This window comes from Lacerta agilis, chromosome 16, assembly GCF_009819535.1.
Source record: "Lacerta agilis isolate rLacAgi1 chromosome 16, rLacAgi1.pri, whole genome shotgun sequence".
In the NCBI taxonomy this organism is placed as follows: domain Eukaryota; kingdom Metazoa; phylum Chordata; class Lepidosauria; order Squamata; family Lacertidae; genus Lacerta; species Lacerta agilis.
This window is the reverse complement of record NC_046327.1, coordinates 1,992,301-2,010,428: the sequence shown is the minus strand read 5'-3', so window position 1 is coordinate 2,010,428 and position 18,128 is coordinate 1,992,301. Positions and strand designations below refer to the sequence as shown.

Here is an 18,128-nt window from a genome sequence, read left to right as displayed (position 1 = left end):
GGGAGGCGGTGATTTTTTTCCTTCCTCAGATGTTTTCAAGCAGGGTTTGGGTGGCCGTCCGGCATGGATGCTTTAGCTGAGATTCCTGCATAGCAGGGGGTTGGACTGGATGACCCTTGGGGGTCCCTTCCAACTCTACAATTCAGCTCACATTTAAATAAAACAAGACCTGGCGGCATATCTGGTCAACGGCGGGGCTTGATACTTTTAAGCAACTGGGGCACCTCCTCCCCAAGGCCTTTCCTATTCCCTGCACCCCCAGCCTGGGCCACGCTTTCCCTCCGCACCCCGCCGTGTTTGGATCCCCATCTATCCTGAGGAAGCGTTCGGGGGGGGGGACCTGGTAACTTGGCCCTGCAATTTAAGCTTTTGGTGTGGGTATTGCCATGAAGAGCCCCATGCACTTAAAACAAAACTTTAGACGCCCCCCCCCCACGCAAAACAGAACAGGAACAGAACAGCGATGCGCGTTTGCTTCCTTCGAAAGGTGTCAGCGCAAGAGCAGCGCAAGAGCAGCAACAGACTGCTAGACCTGCGCCCCCCCCCAAAAAAATCCCTGCTTCCCCCCCTCCTGCCTTCCAGAGACAAATGCAGGTTGGAATGCAGCAAGGCGGCGGGGAGCGCAAAGCGCCGCGCTCGCTCTCCGTGGCGCAGCCCCATCCCTGGCGCGCAGCTGCGTCCAAAAGAACCAGGGTGGATAGGATCGCGCGCGGAGCCCCCAAAGAACGACCGAGGGAGCTATATACCACGTGACCGGGGGGCAGCAGCAGCAGCCTCGGCGCAAACCCCGTCGACTTTGCGCAGGCGCGCTGTGGGCGGGGAGGACGCGCCCCCGGGGGCCGGATCAGCTGGCGGGAGGCGTGCGCTCTTGCGCTCCCAGAGCCGGCGGCGGGGGCTGTTTTGGTGCGGAGTTAGTTCAGCAGGCAAGAGAGGGACAAAGCAGCAGCCGAGGCAGCTCGCAGCGGCCTCCCTCCCACCCCCCCCCAGCCACGGATGCTGCTGCGCGGATCCTCTTCTGCTTAGGTTGCGTCGGCCTTGCGCGCCCCCCCCCCATGCTCCTTGCCCGGGTCTGGCCATCATGACCACGCTCCGCTTGTGGGACCACCTGCGGGCCGGCAGCTCCGAGCTGGACTGGTGCGAAGACAACTACACCATCGTGCCCAGCATCGCCGAGTTCTACAACACGGTGCGTGTCTCGAACTCAAGACCTGAGCCCGGAGAGGAGGAGGAGGAGGAGGAGGAGGAGGAGGGTGCATTTGGAAGCCGGGGTGCGTGTGGGTTGGAAAGTAGGTGCAAATGCACGGTGGGGCTGAATGCAGGATGTGCGCACGCCTTGGCTCTTTCCCTTCCCTGCCGCTTAATTCCTTATTTCTTAACAAATTGTAATTAATATTTTTTTAAAAAAAAACAAATGCCACCTCGTAGTGGAAATGCCAAGTGAGGTCCTGGGCGCAATCGGACTTGCAATCGGATCCCGGAGACCTTCAAGCCGGGCTCCGATTTCTGCTTTGGCACCGACTCGCGTGCAAGGCGCTGCATATCGGTTCTCAGCCTTGGTCATTGGGAAGAGGGCTATTTTGCAAAACGGGAAGAGGATACCCAGTGTTGTGTTTTAAAACTGCAGCTACTGGCGAATAGTTGTGTATTATTATTTTTTTAATCGAAGAGAGAGCCTGTCTCGGTAAACAAACAGAATACACTATAGGTACCGTAGGTAGCTGTGTTGGTCTGTCATAGTCAAAACAAAATTAAAAATAAATAAATATTCCCCTCTTTCCAGTAGAATACACTATGGACAGTTTTACTTTCAGAAACTAAGTGGTTGTTTATTACCCTTTTCTTAAAATTTTCAGAAAGTGAGGTGCCTTAAAATACAACAGACTATCTTTTTATTATTTGAATAGTTTGCAGATATAGAACTGGGGATCAGATCGTTTTCATGGGAGCTTCCCCCCCCCTTTTTTCCCCTGGCAGAGATGCTGTAAAATCAGAGAATTCTCCCCCCCCCCCCAAGACCTGGGAAAAGTCTGCAGCCCTTTGAATCCCTTTGGAGAGGAGCTGGGATTATGGACTGTCATTTTTCCAGGCTGTTCAGATTGGAGGATAATGCTTAAATTGCATGCAGTGGATTAATGGAGCAAAGCAGAATTTCCCATCTGTTATCATCTTAAGCTTTAACTTTGCTTTAGAAAAGGGGTAGATCTGGATCTCTGGCTGATTTGCAGATCAGCAAGCATTCCGACTTAATGGTTCAACAACTAAAACGCTGCAATTTGGGCATCTGAAACTCAAGGAAATTGAAGGGAAATTCTGGTGCTGAGAACAAATTTCTGGCCTGGTCAGGAGTTCACAAGCCTGAAGTCTGCCTTTCCCAGCTTTAGAAAAATGGCTTTCTCTCAAGCAATTAAGACTGCTTTCAGGGCTGATTTACATATTAACATATTCTTCCATGCGATCAACTCTGTGTAGGAATAATGCTATCTTGCGAGGTAGGTTTCCACACATAGAGGACTGTGCATTCATGCAAAAATGTGGCCTGGATGCACGTGGTGTTGCATGCTGGTAACATGTTAATTTAGCCTGTTAATAAGTCCCCCCCCCCCAAAAAAAATAGCTTGCAAACTAACTAGCCTCCTGACTGCACACGCCTATGTTAAGTCAATAGCGTGTTTAAACAGCCCAAAAGAGTAAGAATAATCTTTCTTCCTCCTGCTTTTCTGGTCAGGAGGGATTCTTTTAAGTTATTCACCTGGTTTTCTGTGGCAATTTATAAGCTGGCGTTTAATTCCTTCCTCCACAATATTGTGGCAATGTGTGGGGCGGCCCCTCTTCCCATGGGACAATTGCTGCATACTTTCCTGCGTTTCTTATTGTGCTGATTTGAAAACACACAAGCCGTGTTTTTCTCCACTGCAAGATCTTTAAAGCCGTTTGCGACCCAGAATAAAACAGTATCAAACAAAAATGCACATTTGAACGTAACTCCCCACCCTACGTATGAACGTGCGCACACAGACACAGGATAGAGGCCGCAAAAACAAAACAGGCAACAAATGGGGGGGGGGGGAAGTGTGCTGTTATTTTCCTTCCACCTGACTTCAAAATACGAGGTCACCTGGAAAAGGCCAGTCCGTGTTTTTTTCTCAGGATCCTGTTGTTAGGAGCACGTTGACACTTCAGCGCTTTTAAGATTGCTCCTTGCAGTCCAAAACTGCGACCAGCGCTGTCTTTAGCATATGCGCCGCCGGCAGGGTGCAAAGATCCACCCAATGTCCCCAAATTTAGTTTAGCCCCCAAATTAACACCACCACACTTTTAAGTATTGTTTGGGCACCGACTTAGGAGAAACATCAGTCGTGTCAAAGGTCACCCCGCTGCCTCATAGCAGCTCAATACAATACGTAACGTAATATTTTGATGCAAGAGTTAATTTCGTGCGCATGGTGCCGTTGAGCGCGGCACGTCTTTGGTAAATGAGTGCACAAAGTCGAAACTCCTTTAGTGAAACAGTCGGTATACATTTCGGTAATACCTAGGTATATATGTATTTTGTTTTTCTAGCTTGGTCAAAATTATTTATTATTTCATAACAGGTAGTTAAGAGCTTAGGCAGCTTCAGTGGCGGGCGCCTGGTACCCCCCCCCGAATTCGGCGCATGGGTGCCCCGCCCCCCTTGCACCCCCAGGGAAAGACGGCCCTGCCTGTGACCGTTTGGTGATCGGCCTGAGCAGCTACACCACTGTATATGAGTTGTCATCTGAATGTCAGGCTGCTGTTGGTGTCAACTTTACTGATGGATTGACAGAGTGAATGGGGGGACGAGGCTCATCATCGCCCCAAGTCTGAACTAGGAAGCAAGTTTTCGTTCCCCGAGAACAGCTTGCCTAAACCCAGGCCATGCTGCATCTTAAAGTGAAGAGCAAGAAGGAGTGAAATGGCGCTGCTGGCCATTGATGGGCCGGCAGAGTTGTCACCCTCCTCTCACGTTTGTTTATTATTTTATTTATTAAGATTTGTATAATGCCCGCCATCGTAAGATCTGATAAGATAAGATGGAAGCATGAAAATAAGTAAAAAACAAAACAGCAAAACAATAGCCCCCCCCTTCCCACGGACACATTTGAAAGTCTTTCAAAAAGGTTTACAAAACAATATTAAATCCATGTATGAGACAGTTCCCCAAAACAAGCCATGTGTGATAACGCTCTGCAACACATGAATTCTTTCTGCAGTTCCTTGGAGTGTAATCCACACACCTGCTGAGCATGTTTTATAAGCACAAGAGAGCATATTCAGAGCAAATGATTTATACATGCCCCTCGCCTCACACCAGTGTGTGCACTCGAGAAGAGTGATCCGCCATTGCTCCCATTTTACAGATGGACTACCGAGGCAGAGTGGCCGATCTGAGATGCAGGACTGATTCTTCTTACATGCACCTTGTCTTCACGTTTGCACAGGTGATGGGTTAGGATGCCGGTTGAAGTCGTCAAGAGTTTTGCGCCTAATAGGTGCTCTCATCCCTTATGAGGCACAGGAAGTGACTGCATTTCCGGCTAGACACCCTGAGGTTGTGTGCCCTTATTCTGTCACTGGGGTTTCGAAAAGCAGGCAATCCACAAGTGATTTACCTGAATTCTGGGTGTGTCTTAAGATATGTAATACAGGACCTAATAATTTTCATTCCGATCCACTTCATCACCCGCCACAAATATAATACATAATAATCCAGTAATGTCCCCAAGCAGGGTAATTATTATTATTATTATTATTATTATTATTATTATTATTATTATTAATCCACCCATGGGCTCACCAGGATGCTCATACTTTGAACTTCAAGGTTTAGAAACATGGAATTTTAGAGCTGGAAAGGGACCCCCGGGGTCATCCAGTCCACCCCCCCTGCAATGCAGGAATCTCAACTAAAGCATCCATGACAGACCTCTGTTTAAAAACCTCCAAGGAAGGAGAGGCCACTCCATTAAGGCAAATTGCAGTTCAGGGAGCATTTTTTAAAAAGATATTTATTTATTAAATTTGTATACCTATAGATCTCAGGGCCATTCACAACATAAAACCGTAATAAAAAACAAACAAACAGAAAATACATAATAGAAACAAAAGACAAACCAAGGACCCCCCTTTCCGCGACACATTTTCAAAGGGCTTCAGATGACAATCTGCCCAAGGCCTGGTTGAAGGGGAACGTTTATTTGCCTGGCACCTAAAGGTGTAGAATGAATGAGTCTCCCAGGGGAGAGCATTCCACATTTCAATTTGGGGTGGGAGGCGAAATATGGAGGAAAGGGTTGATATTCCCCCCCCCCCCGCAATTTTAGTGATGGCTACTTTTGGGAAATAAAGTCAGTATTGGGAGATGTCTCCCCAATGATTGGATATCCCAGGCCCAGCTCGTGCCATGGGTGGTGCCCCACTGATCTCGAGAGGAGAGAAAAAGTTACCCATTTCCTCGCGGCCGTTTGCTGGTTGCAATTAAGGAGCTGAAGTGAATATAAAGTAGGAGTGTTTTTTTTTCCATGCAGCCCAAATTAAGGATTATACCTTGTGCTTTGAAACTTGCAAAGCAACTCAAAAGGATTTGCTCTTCTCAAGCAACTGCCTTGCACCGAAAGTAGTGGGGTTTGATCTTTACAAAATAGGCTGCTCAGTGCTTTCCGTTCCATCTGCAAGGCTGTTTCTAAAGTCAAGCGGAACAGGGTGGAAAAACGCGCCTCCCTCTTCCTCCTTCCTTTCCCTCAACGCCCCTGCCCCACGCCCAGCATTTCTGGAATTTTCCCTGAGTGGGAGAAAGTTCTCTTGTCAGTGAAGGCCTTCCATTGTGTCCTAGCGCCGGGCGACACCTGGTTTTCAACATCGCGATAGACCAACATGGCGACAGATCACCAGCGAAACATCGCAATATACCCATATATCATGATGTCTGAAATAAGGATGGAGCTATTTACAGTGGGACTTTGGTTCTCAAAACTTAATCCGTTCTGGAAGTCCGTTCCCAAACCAAAGCGTTCCAAAACCAAGGCGCGCTTTCCCATAGAAAGTAATGCAAAACGGAATAATCCATTCCAGACTTTTAAAAACAACCTTTTAACATGAATTTTACTATCTAACAAGACCAGGGCAGGGATGGAGTCTTGGGGGGAAAGATGTTGTTTCTTATTTCTGCCTCCTCTTATCCAGATATTTGCCTGGGAAAGTGCTAAGCTTAATCCGTTGTGCAAGTTCCCTCTCCTGCCCCCAACATTTTTTGTTTCGGTTTTGTAAAATACCGCTTTATTTAATCATTCATTTCTGCTTATTTATTTTTTTCCCGTTTCCCCCCTTAGATAAGCAACATCTTATTTTTTGTTTTGCCACCCATTTGTATGTGCCTATTCCGACAATATGCCACCTGCTTCAACAGCGGAATATATTTAATATGGAGCCTCCTAGTGGTGGTTGGTAAGTCTTTCTGTGTCTGTCCTATGTGACCTGAAATTTTGAGAAATTACATTCATTTATTTATTATTTGAAAATGAGGTGCACCCAAGGGGGGGCAGGGGTGGACAACAGATAAGGTGCTTGGAGAACGTGCCCAATTTCAGAAGCACAGTTCACTCTTAAAATAAAACATTGGAAGTTGGTTGCCGTTTTGAGCCCCTCAGTATCCCCTGCTATGTATTAAATAAGGTAGTTTTCCATCACTTGCAAACATTGTGGGATACGTCATGGTGCTTCCAGTTGGATTCTTATTCTGGGATGGCTTCTCCTCAAGCCTACCAGTTTTATCCACCCTCCATTTAATCTGGATTTAGCCTTTCTGGCAGAAATCCAGTAAGTATAAAAAAGAAGTCTGTTGCCAGTGACCCATTTCTTCTAATACACAGATTAACTCCCTGTCTGTAAGCATTTAGGTTGGTTGGTTTCGGTTCTGGTCTTAATGGTCTCGGGAGGAAGGTTAGTGCAAATTATTTTACTTAGCTCAAAAAGTGGTAGGCCAGCCCTGCTGTTTGCTCAGTCAGGCCCTGAACTACTCAGCAGCTGAGTTCCTTTTTGCACCTTCATCTATATAGATATAGGGACGCGGGTGGTGCTGTGCGTTAAACCACAGAGCCTAGGGCTTGCCGATCAGAAGGTCGGCGGTTCGAATCCCCGCAATGACGGGGTGAGCTCCCGTTGCTCGGTCCCTGCTCCTGCTAACCTAGCAGTTCGAAAGCTCATCAAAGTGCAAGTAGAAAAATAGGTACCGCTCTGGCGGGAAGGTAAACGGCATTTCCGTGCGCTGCTCTGGTTCGCCAGAAGCGGCTTTGTCATGCCAGGTGGCCATATGACCCAGAAGCTGTACGCCGGCTCCCTCGGCCAGTAACGCGAGATGAGCGCCGCAACCCCAGAGTTGTTCGTGACTGGACCTAATGGTCAGGGGTCTCTTTACCTTATATATAGATAAATTTTAACACATCCTTACAGTTTCTCAATTAAGGTCTGCTATGAGATAACTGACTGTGCAAACAGAACCCCTCCCCACTGAAGTCCCCCATTAATACTTGGCTCTAAAGTTAATTTTGAAGCTTTTGGGGGGTTTCAATCTTCAAAACCTAGCTCTCCGCCATGTGTTTTTGGTTGTTAAATTTTCAGGCGCTCGTCTGTGCAAAGCTGCCTGGCTGTTGTTGAATCTCGCCGGGAAGAGAAGAGGACGTTTGAACTGTGCTGTAATGACCTCTTGGTTCTGAATGTGTTTCCCCTCCAGGAATTGGATCTGTCTACTTCCATGCCACGCTCAGTTTCCTGGGTCAGATGCTTGACGAACTCGCTATACTCTGGGTTTTGATGTGTGCTCTGGCCCTGTGGTTTCCTAGAAGATACCTTCCCAAAATGTTCAGGAACGACAGGTAAGGTCTCTTAAGCACTGGCCTTTAAAGAGTGGGCTGAATTAATAAATAATAATAATAATAATAATAATAATAATAATTTTTATTTATACCGCGCCCTTCCCGGTTCAGAAACCCGGGCTTAGGGCGGCTAACAACATATTTGAAACACTTAATTATAATACAACATAAAAGCAGCATTAAATACAGTATAAAAGCGTGAGTAACAATAAAATTGAAAGTTCAAAAATCAATATTGGGGGAAATCCATCCGCAATAAACATTAGATAGTCACCAGGGCTAGCTGGCTAAATTAATCCTACTTGGGCCAGCACCTAGCCCATCTCCTTGGAAGAGGGCAGGAGGAACTTGGGCATGAGAGAACGAGAAAGGGTTGTAACCCAGAGATTCTGACATCACCTTTAAATCTCCCGCTGGATCGAGAGGAGGGCCACCTACAGCTTCTCTCATCTCTTCATCCTTTGACCACCATTCCTGGTGTCCGTCTGGTTGCAACAGGGCAATACTGGAGATGGAGAAGGGATGGTGAGAAGACAGCACTAGATTTAAAGAGAGGAGGCTTCTCCAGGCTGCATCCTCGCAACCTAGTAACAACAACATAAAAATGAAAAAATTCCTTCCAGTAGCACCTTAGAGGCCAACTTAGCTTGTTCTTGGTATGAGCTTTCATGTGCATGCACACTTCTTCAGATAACAACAACAACATTATTTATACCCCGTCCATTTGTATAACCAAAGGCAAGAGTGGGGAACCTTTGGCTTTCAAGATGCTGCTGGACACCAGCCTCAGCCCACAAGAGATGGTGGAAGGTGAGCAGAGCAGTCTGGTCAGGTGGAAACGAAGGGCCAGTTCATCCCTTACGTTGTGTGTTTGGGTGCAGGAAGCAGAATTCAAAAATACGTGCACTCCTTGAAAGATGCACGCTTGCAAAAATTCAAGGCTGTTCTTTGGCACAGTCTAGTGTTCCATGCAAACTCCGTCCATTTTCATTGTGTTTTTAAGGGACTTTTGCCCAAGGCCAACTGTTTTCATGGTGGCTATGGTCCCAGCTTTTGAATTATGGTGCTGGAGGAGACTCTTGAGAGTCCCATGGACTGCAAAAATATCAAACTTATCCATCCTTAAAGAAATCAGCCCTGAGTGTTCACTGGAATGGCAGATCCTGAAGTTGAGGCTCCAGTACTTTGGCCACCTCATGAGAAGATAAGACTCCCTGGAAAAGACCCTGATGTTGGGAAAGATGGAGGGCACAAGGAGAAGGGGACGACAGAGGATGAGATGGTTGGACAGTGTTCTCGAAGCGCCAGGCATGAATCAGACCAAACTGTGGGAGGCAGTGGAAGACAGGAGTGCCTGGTGTGCTCTGGTCCATGGGGTCACGAAGAGTCGGACATGAGTGAATGACTGAACAACAACAACAAATGGTCCCAGCTGCCCTGAGATCATTGACACGGAGTTCCCTCCATGTAGTTCTGGGCTGCTTCATCACCGTTCTCCTGATCATTGCAACTCCACGAGATGAGATCTTGCATCAAGCCCCAGACAGTTGACAGTTATTTTGTGTTTCTTCCATTTGCGAATTGTTGCACCAACTGTTGTCACCTTCTCAACAAGCTGCTTGGCAATAGTCTTGCAGCCCAGTCCAGCCTTGTGCAGGTCTACAATCTTGTCCCTGACATCCTTGGACAGCTCTTTGGTCTTGGTCATGGTGTCTACTTTGGAATGTGTTGGATTGATTGCTTCTGTCGACAGGTGTCTTTTGTACAGGTGCTGTAACGAGCTGGGATTACAGGTAAAACCTCTCCCTTACAGCAGGTGCTTCTAATCTCAGCTCGTTACATACAATGAAGATACCAGGTAGCCTGACATCTGGCTGATTGACAGGGGATCAAATACTTATTTCACTCATTATAATGCACATCAATCTCTGCCTTTTGTCTTCTGGGGGTTTTCCTGTTGTTGTTCTGTCTCTCACAGCTACAATAAACCTACCATTAAAATTATGGACTGGTCATTTCTTCGTCAGAGGGCAAACGGGCAAATTTAGCAGGGGATCAAATACTTCCCCGCCCCTCACTATACATCTGTACAACAAAAACTTTAATTCATTGTTGTCAATAAACTAAATCATCACCAATCACATAAAGTACAAACATTTCAACAATACATTTTCTTCCAACGCATCAGACCTCCAGTCCTTTCCATATTATCTACTTATCTACCTGTTTGGTAATAAAGTAAAAATATCTAAGTCAGTTTCCTTTTACATAAATTATTTCCAGAGGTTGTTCAAATGCTGCTACCGAGTTTAAGTGAATAGCATCTGTTCTTGAGGTAATTCTGGAAGACTTGCCAATTTGGAATAAACTCTCGCTTAGGTTTGCCCTCGATCTTCTCAGGCAAATTATCTAGTTCAGCGTACTCTACAAGCTTCATTTGCCACTCTGACCCAGCCAGATGGGCGGGGTACAAATAAATTATTATTATTATTATTATTATTATTATTATTATTATTATTATTTTATCGCTTTCCCAGTGCGTAGCAATGAGTCCCCTTGCAGCTACTGTGGCATATGAAAATACTTTTCTTACATTCCAGGGAATATCGGGGCCCATAATACCAAGTAAAAACGATTCTGGTTTTTTAAGAACAGGTACTTTTAATATTTTCTAAATAAATAAATACTGTTCCAAAATACTTTGATCTATTTACACACCCACCACATATGATACATGGCACCTACCGCCTGTTTCTCCACATCTCCAGCAGGTTTTAGTTTTATTTTTTTCCGGGTTCTTCTGTTAATCCCAAGCTTAAGGCACTCTTCTTTTTAAAAAATACCCAGGGGCCGATTTAAAGCAGCAGTGGGCATCCTCTCCGCGATCACCACATGCCTCGCCTTCATCAAGCCTGCCATCAATAACATCTCGCTGATGACGTTGGGTCTTCCCTGCAGTGCCTTGCTCGTCGCAGAGCTGAAAAGGTGGGTCTACCTGTCTCTACCTATCTGTGACAAAATAGATCTTCTGCTTGAGGGCAACATTGGGGTGCCTGCTTACCTTTTGGAGCGAACACATTCCGGGCGTGCGACTTACCTGTGGGCAGGGTGGCATTAACACACCTGGAGTTAAGGCACAAAAGAACTTTAAATGTTCCCACAGAAATCCCAAGCATCCAGACAGGAGCTTCTTTTGGGTGGACGACTTGACAAGGTGATAAATGGTTCTGTAAATAACCTGGGTGCATAATAATAATAATAATAATAATAATAATAATAATAATAATAATATTTATTATTTGTACCCCACCCATCTGGCTGGATTTCCCCAGCCACTCTGGGCGGCTTCCAACAAAGATTAAAATACATTAAAATATCACACATTAAAAACTTCCTTAAACAGGGCTGCCTTCAGATGTCCTCTAAATGTCTGGTAGTTGCTTATCTCTTTGACATCTGATGGGAGGGCGTTTCACAGGGCGGGTGCCACTACCGAGAAGGCCCTCTGCCTAGTTCCCTGTAGCTTTGCTTCTTGCACTGAGGGAACCACCAGAAGGCCCTCGGCAATGGACCTCAGTGTCCGGGCTGAACGATGGGGGTGGAGACGCTCCTTCAGGTATATTATATATTATAATAACTTCTCTCCCTTAGGGTTGCAAAAACAAAATATCTTGTCACGTCGAAGAGGCGGCGCAGGCTGCCAGTTTGAAAGCTGCCATCTGGGCCTTCAAAAGGGGCTGTGATGCTGAGAAGAGGGATTATAATTTTTAAATAATTTATTATTTATACCACGTCCGTCTCTCCCCCCCCCCATTTTTTAAAAATACTGGCTGTTAGTCACCATCACCGTCTCATTTATTTGGAAACCAGAAATGCCAGTGGAACTGCGCTGGGATGAGAACCCCTCAGGCAATGTGGGGAAGTAACGCACCCTAACTTGCCACCGATCCTTCTTGGAACAGTGTTGTGGGGAAAGTAGGTAGACGAAATCAAAGCACCGCTTCGCACAGGATCATGTGATCTATGGCATTGGCTCCTGCCATGTGCAATAATGGCCCCCAGCTTGGGTGCCTCTAAAAGTGGCTTAGACTTTCTGTGTTTTAGTTGGAAGCCTAAATTTGCTTTTGGCTCATGGCTTTTTGTGGGCCACATGCTTGGGTGTTGTTTTTTTAAACAGTGCTTTTAGACGATGTCCTTGATATTTGTTTTCATGCCATGACCTGCCTTGGGGGCGAGGGGGTGTATGCAACCGTTGCCCCCAAATGTACAAAGCTTATCGTCTCTTGCGCTTTGTTCCGTTCTTACTTAATCTTGGGTCAGACGTCATTCCATTGCTGTGCTTTTAGTGATCTCCCGGCTTGGTTTTCAGATGCGACAATGTGCGAGTGTACAAGCTGGGACTGTTTTCTGGCCTCTGGTGGACTTTGGCACTTTTTTGTTGGATCAGCGACAAAGTATTTTGTGAGATCTGGTCGTCCTTCAACTTCCCATATTTGCACTGTGTATGGTGAGTCCATCGTGTTCGGATTCCAGTCATTGCCACAATTCACCCCCCCCCACCCCCCATTTCCCCGTGTTGTTGTTGTTCAGTCGTTCAGTCGTGTCCGACTCTTCGTGACCCCATGGACCAGAGCACGCCAGGCACCCCTATCCTCCACTGCCTCCCGCAGTTTGGCCAAACTCATGCCAGTCGCTTCGAGAACACTGTCCAACCATCTCATCCTCTGTCGTCCCCTTCTCCTTGTGCCCTCCATCTTTCCCAACATCAGGGTCTTTTCCAGGGAGTCTTCTCTTCTCATGAGGTGGCCAAAGTACTGGAGCCTCAACTTCAGGATCTGTCCTTCTAGTGAGCACTCAGGGCTGATTTCCTTAATAATAATAATAATAATTTATTATTTGTACCCCGCCCATCTGGCTGGGTCTCCCCAGCCACTCTGGGCGGCTTCCATCAAATATTAAAATACATTTTAAATATCACAGTTTAAAAACTTCCCTAAACAGGGCTGCCTTCAGGTATTTTCTGAATGTCAGGTAGTTGTTTATTCCCTTGACCTCTGATGGGAGGGCGTTCCACAGGGCGGGCGCCACTACCGAGAATGGATTGGTTTGATCTTCTTGCAGTCCATGGGACTCTCAGGAGTCTCCTCCAGCACCTCCCGGTGTTACACCTTGCCATATTTGTTGAATGAAGAAGACTCAGACCACCCTTCACCAATGTGGTACCTGCCTCCCCGATGCCCATCAGCCCCCCCCCCAGCCCCACACATTGGAGGGCACCATGTTTGTTAAAGCTGTTCTGAGTTCTCAGTGTAGTAGTTGGTGAAGCCTGATCCAGACACTACAGGCATTCAACTCTGTTGTTGTTACAAAAAAATGTGCCTTGGGAGTGAAAAAAATGTTTTGTTGCCCTTAATGCTGGATTTGCATTTCTAAGGAAACAGACCCGTGCTTGGGGCAAAGCACATCTTTTGCCTGCCTAAGGTCCCAGGTTCAGTCCCTGACATCTCCTGCTTCAGCCTCATGGTGTATCACCAGCTAAACATCGTGATAAAGTGATACAGCATGATGCCAAAAAGGAAGGAGTGCGAGGCACCAGGGAAAACTGCTGCTGCTCCCGCCAGCGCCCGGCCTGTGGAGGGAGGAGCCATGGCCTCACAACAACAACAACAACAACAGCAACATTATTATAATAATTTATTATTTATACCCTGTCCATCTGTCTAGGTTTCCCCAGCCACTCTGGACGGCTCCCAACAGAATATTAAAAACACCATAAAACATCAAACATTAAAAGCTTCCCTAAACAGGGCTGCCTTCAGACGTCTTCTAAAAGTCATTTAGTTGTTTATAATAATAATATTTATTATTTATACCCCCCCCCCAATCTGGCTGGATTTCCCCAGCCACTCTGGGCAGCTTCCAACAAAAATCAAATGCATTAAAATATCACACATTAAAAGCTTCCCTAAACAGGGCTGCCTTCAGATGTCCTCTAAATGTCTGGTAGTTGTCTATCTCCCGGACATCTGGCGGGAGGGCATTCCACAGGGCGGGCGCCACCACCGAGAAGGCCCTCTGCCTGGTTCTCGCAGAGAGGGAACCACCAGAAGGCCCTCGGAGCTAGACCTCAGTGTCCAGGCTGAACAATGGGGGTGGAGACGCTCCTTCAGGTATACTGTAATATTGTGAAGCTCCTTGACATCTGACGGGAGGCGGGTGCCACCACCATGAAGGCCCTCTGCCTGGTTCCTTGTAACTTCACTTCTCACAGTGAGGGAATCGCCAGAAGGCCTTCGGAGCTGAACCTCAGTGTCTGGGCAGAACGATGGGGGTGGAGATGCTCCTTCAAGTATATGGATATGCTCCTTCACAAGGCACTGGAGTGAAATTTCTGCCAGCGCATGGAGGAAGCAGACAGCCTGCCTGCTTGGCCGGAGAAGGAAGAAAAGGTGATGGCCTGCAGGGAAGCCCCCCCCCCTCACAATATACCACCGGGTTAAAACCCCATTGCGATCTGGCCCTGGACAATATATCAATACATTGCCCAGGTCTAACGCATGGTTCCTTCTTTCAGCTTTGCAAGGAATATCTGTTGCACGTGGGATTGGGGGGGGGAGAGAGCAAGCTGTACTCAACCCCCTCCTTTTCTGTTCTGTACCTTCAGGCACATCCTCATTTGCATCGCCGCTTACCTGGGCTGCGTGTGCTTCGCCTACTTCGATGCCGTCTCGGAGATCCCCGAGCAGGGCCCGGTCATTAAGTTCTGGCCCAGCGAGAAGTGGGCTTTCATCGGGGTCCCTTACGTCTCCCTCCTCTGCGCGCACAAGAAATCGCCCCTGAAGATTACATGATGGCGGCGGTTCTAACATGCGGGAGGAGAAGAGGCCGGAAAACGCAAACCGGCGCGTTTCTTCCCCCCCCTCTCTCTACAAACTGCGGTTCTGCAAAGGGAACCACGAGGACGTAACTGCCCCTTCCCTGCCTCCCCCCACCCCCCGGCTCCCAAGCAAAGTTCTTAGGAGTGAGCAGCAACGGCAACCCTTTTGCACCCCTTCTCTGCGGTTTTGGCAGATCTGGAGTCCCCCCCCCCAGAAGTCTGAATTATAGTGCTGGCAACGTTTTGCCGCGTTCTCTAGCTGGAACTAGACACCGTGGGAGATGTGAAATTGCTGTTGAAAAGGCACCAAGCCGGGATCGCCATCTCCTTGCCCCCCCCCTTCCTCAGCCACCTCCCTCCCCCTGTAATGTGTGGCATCTTCCACGATTGAACTCTGCCTCCCTTTTAATTGGCCGCCAGCTGCTCTTGCAGGACGAGGATGCTCAGAATGCTCTGACATCACAGCATGTCAGCTTTGACAATGCCAGGCGGGGGGGGGGGGGCAGGGGGAGGCAGCCGCCACGCAATTTCCCATAAAGCCCGACTCCTGACAAAACCCCCTCCGGTCAACTCCCGAGAGAGTATTTATACAGGCAATCTTTTGTTGTGAAATAACCAAAGGATCCAGCTGTTACTGAAGGCTGTTAAAAGGTTCGCTTTGTAGTTCTACCATTATCGCCTCTCTTGCAGACTTGGGAGTATATTTATACCGACAGTTTCTTCAAGGACGAAATATCTTTCTAGCCAGTCCGGTACAGAAGTTGTTGGGGGTTTTTTTTTGGGGGGGGGGAGAGAAGCCGGCTTTTCTTCTCAGTTGCTTGATTTAGTACCGTATTTTCCGGCGTATAAGACAACCCCCCAACTTTTCCAGTTGAAATAAAGATTTTGAGATATACTCGCCCGCAGATTCTCCACCCGGCGTATAAGACGACCCCCGACTTTTGAGAATATTTTCCCGGATTAAAAAGTAGTCTTATACGCCAGAAGTTCATAGGCACAACACCGAGGTTTTTCTGCTCACCATTCTGCTCTAGGTCTCCTCCTCCAACTTATGAGCGGCAGCTGGGTCTGTGCTTTTCCCCTTCTTGATTTCTGCAGGTGAGCCTGCTGCTAACGGCATAGGAACAAGCCAGTGGAGGTTCCCCCTGTCTTGTCCATTGGCCCCCTTACTTGGCAGGTGCATTATCAAGTGGCCACTTGATGGGAGAAACAAACAAAACTCACCTGTATCTATTCGGAGGAAGTGGCCTTTTTTCACTTACCGGTACCTTTTTGTGATGTTCGTCTCCCGGGCTTCCACAGAAGGCCTTGAACTTGTGCAAATTCGCAGTTGCCGCCTTGGATCCTGCTCTCTTTACTCAGGACCATGAGGCCGGCGGTGTGGAAGACCCCTCGTGTGAGATGGCTCCAGTCCATTGGCGCGAGTGCATCGCTCAACCACCGTTTCAAGCAGAACTGTGGCACTTGGGGGGTGGAGGTGGTTTGGCAGTGCCAGTGGGTTGGGGGTCCCGGGACAGACCTCTCCCCCCCCCCACGACCTTCTGCTTTTCAAGTTATCGCAGCAGAAATCTGGGTTGAGTTGGCAATGGAACTGGAGGAGAGTTAGCAGATCTGTCGTAGGCGCTCTTTATAAGGTTGGGCCTTTGAGGGCAGCGTGAATAAGGCATTCAGTATTAGTCCTGCTCAGAGCTGTCCCATTAGAACTAATTGGTATTACTAACTTAGGCCCATTCATTTCAATGGGTCTACGCTGCGTGAACTTAGTTGGGCTGGAAAATGAGATGGTAGGTTAAACACTCTAAATGCATGACAATCTCTCCTTCCATTGGGAGATTTGAATTGCAAGATCTAAGAATGAACTAAGAATGAACCCTCAGATTCTGATCCACTTGCTTGAGCGCTGAGCTTCATCCTTATTATTTGGGGTTGTTTGTCAATCTATGACAATCAGCAGACTAGAAAAAAAACACTGTTAGGTGATTGTGGGCAAGAAAGCAATTAACCAATTAAACACTTCGTTATTAACATATAATTAACATATATATATATACACATATATATCATGATACACACGTTTTGGCTGCTGTTTCTAGCGAGACATCTTGGCCGTGATTTTTAATAGATTAATCCCCACCAATGAAATGAAATGTTAAAACAAATTTTAAAAAATCCACATTTAGGTAATTGTGCCCAAAGTACTGATTGAAATGACTGAAGATGGCTTCATTATCCCAACTTCAGTTCCCTTTTGGTAGCATTGAGTTCTTGGAAAGAGATTAATGTAACAATAAGCCACCAGATTTTTGAAAAACCAATTTACCTTTTAATCTACATTTAAATCCCCGGCTCTTTGCGAGCAAATAAATGAACTCGGAAAGGTTGAAGTTTAGCTGTCAAATTTTGCCACACGTTGCCATGACAGAATTTTAGAGAGCGCTCATGCAGAGAGCACTAATATTCTGGCACCTGTTTTAGTTTTAAGGAGGTTGCAGTTTCGTTCCAACAACAGCGAAGACTGTGGTTCACAAGCTGAATTCATGAAAGCTGCTTCAACTTTCAGGACAACATGATGCAAATGTTGCATGAGCCATTGGCGCAATCTGTAACATCTGATCAGAAAGCATGATGATTAATATAGGCCTCTGAGAATCTAGCTTCTTTGGAGAGAGAGTACAAGTGTCTGACATCATTTTTTTGGATCCCAACTCCAGGTATAACATACCTTGTTCTAAACTGCATTCTAACCAAATTTTAGCTTTTTAATATTTTACCTACCTCCATATCATGCTTAATGACAGACCAGTTTTAATGTTGTGGAGCTGCTCCCTGCCTTCTCCCTTCACATGAACTAGGAAACGGGCCGGGTAGCCTTCCAGTTAACCATAGTTTCCTGTTTTGTCCAAACCAGGGGAAATTATGGTTAACACTTTGAAGGAGCCGGGATATTAAACCACCATTTGAAGCTGGCTTCAACATTTGGCTTGGGCAGAGGCTACTCACTAACCATAGCTCCCTGGTTCCAGCAAAGAGCGGTGGAAGGTGGCTTGGTTTGTTTTCTGATGTACACAAAAGTTCACGCTCATTGGCTTATTAAGCTGAGATATGGTCCCTCTAACTAAATAAGCTGATTTCTGAAGGGCCACCTAACTGACCCAGGTGATGCCTCCATGTTTTGCTGTGACAGGAGCATGGCTCACCTCGTCGGATGTGTGGCATTGGCACATGGGACAGACAGACTCGCCCACTTCTGGCTCTGAAAACACACGGCAAGGCCCGTTTCAAACCAAAAAGCTTTGTCTCTGGCTGACCCCAAAAGATTTTCATGCAGAAGAGCCTAGATAGGAATGTGCACCCCTTGTTCC

At 47.0% G+C, this 18,128-nt stretch overlaps 1 protein-coding gene across 1 annotated transcript; it reads left to right on the top strand.

Annotated features, from left to right (window-relative positions):
- Positions 1-996: 996 nt before the first annotated feature.
- On the top strand, positions 997-14,778 carry ACER2 (alkaline ceramidase 2). Its single transcript, XM_033173756.1, has 6 exons — positions 997-1,186; positions 6,348-6,462; positions 7,748-7,889; positions 10,737-10,874; positions 12,259-12,396; positions 14,554-14,778. Exons 1-6 carry the CDS (start codon positions 1,079-1,081, stop codon positions 14,738-14,740), a joined length of 828 nt encoding a protein of 275 aa, XP_033029647.1. The 5' UTR covers positions 997-1,078; the 3' UTR covers positions 14,741-14,778.
- Positions 14,779-18,128: the final 3,350 nt, after the last annotated feature.

What these genes read in the sequence shown, in the direction of transcription:
- ACER2 (XM_033173756.1), top strand. Translation starts at nt 1,079, where the DNA reads ATGACCACGCTCCGCTTGTGGGACCACCTGCGGGCCGGCAGCTCCGAG. An exon ending in GAGCCTCCTAGTGGTGGTTG is followed by an intron (nt 6,463 to 7,747) that starts GTAAGTCTTTCT and finishes TTTCCCCTCCAG; the next exon opens with GAATTGGATCTGTCTACTTC. An exon ending in CTCGTCGCAGAGCTGAAAAG is followed by an intron (nt 10,875 to 12,258) that starts GTGGGTCTACCT and finishes CTTGGTTTTCAG; the next exon opens with ATGCGACAATGTGCGAGTGT.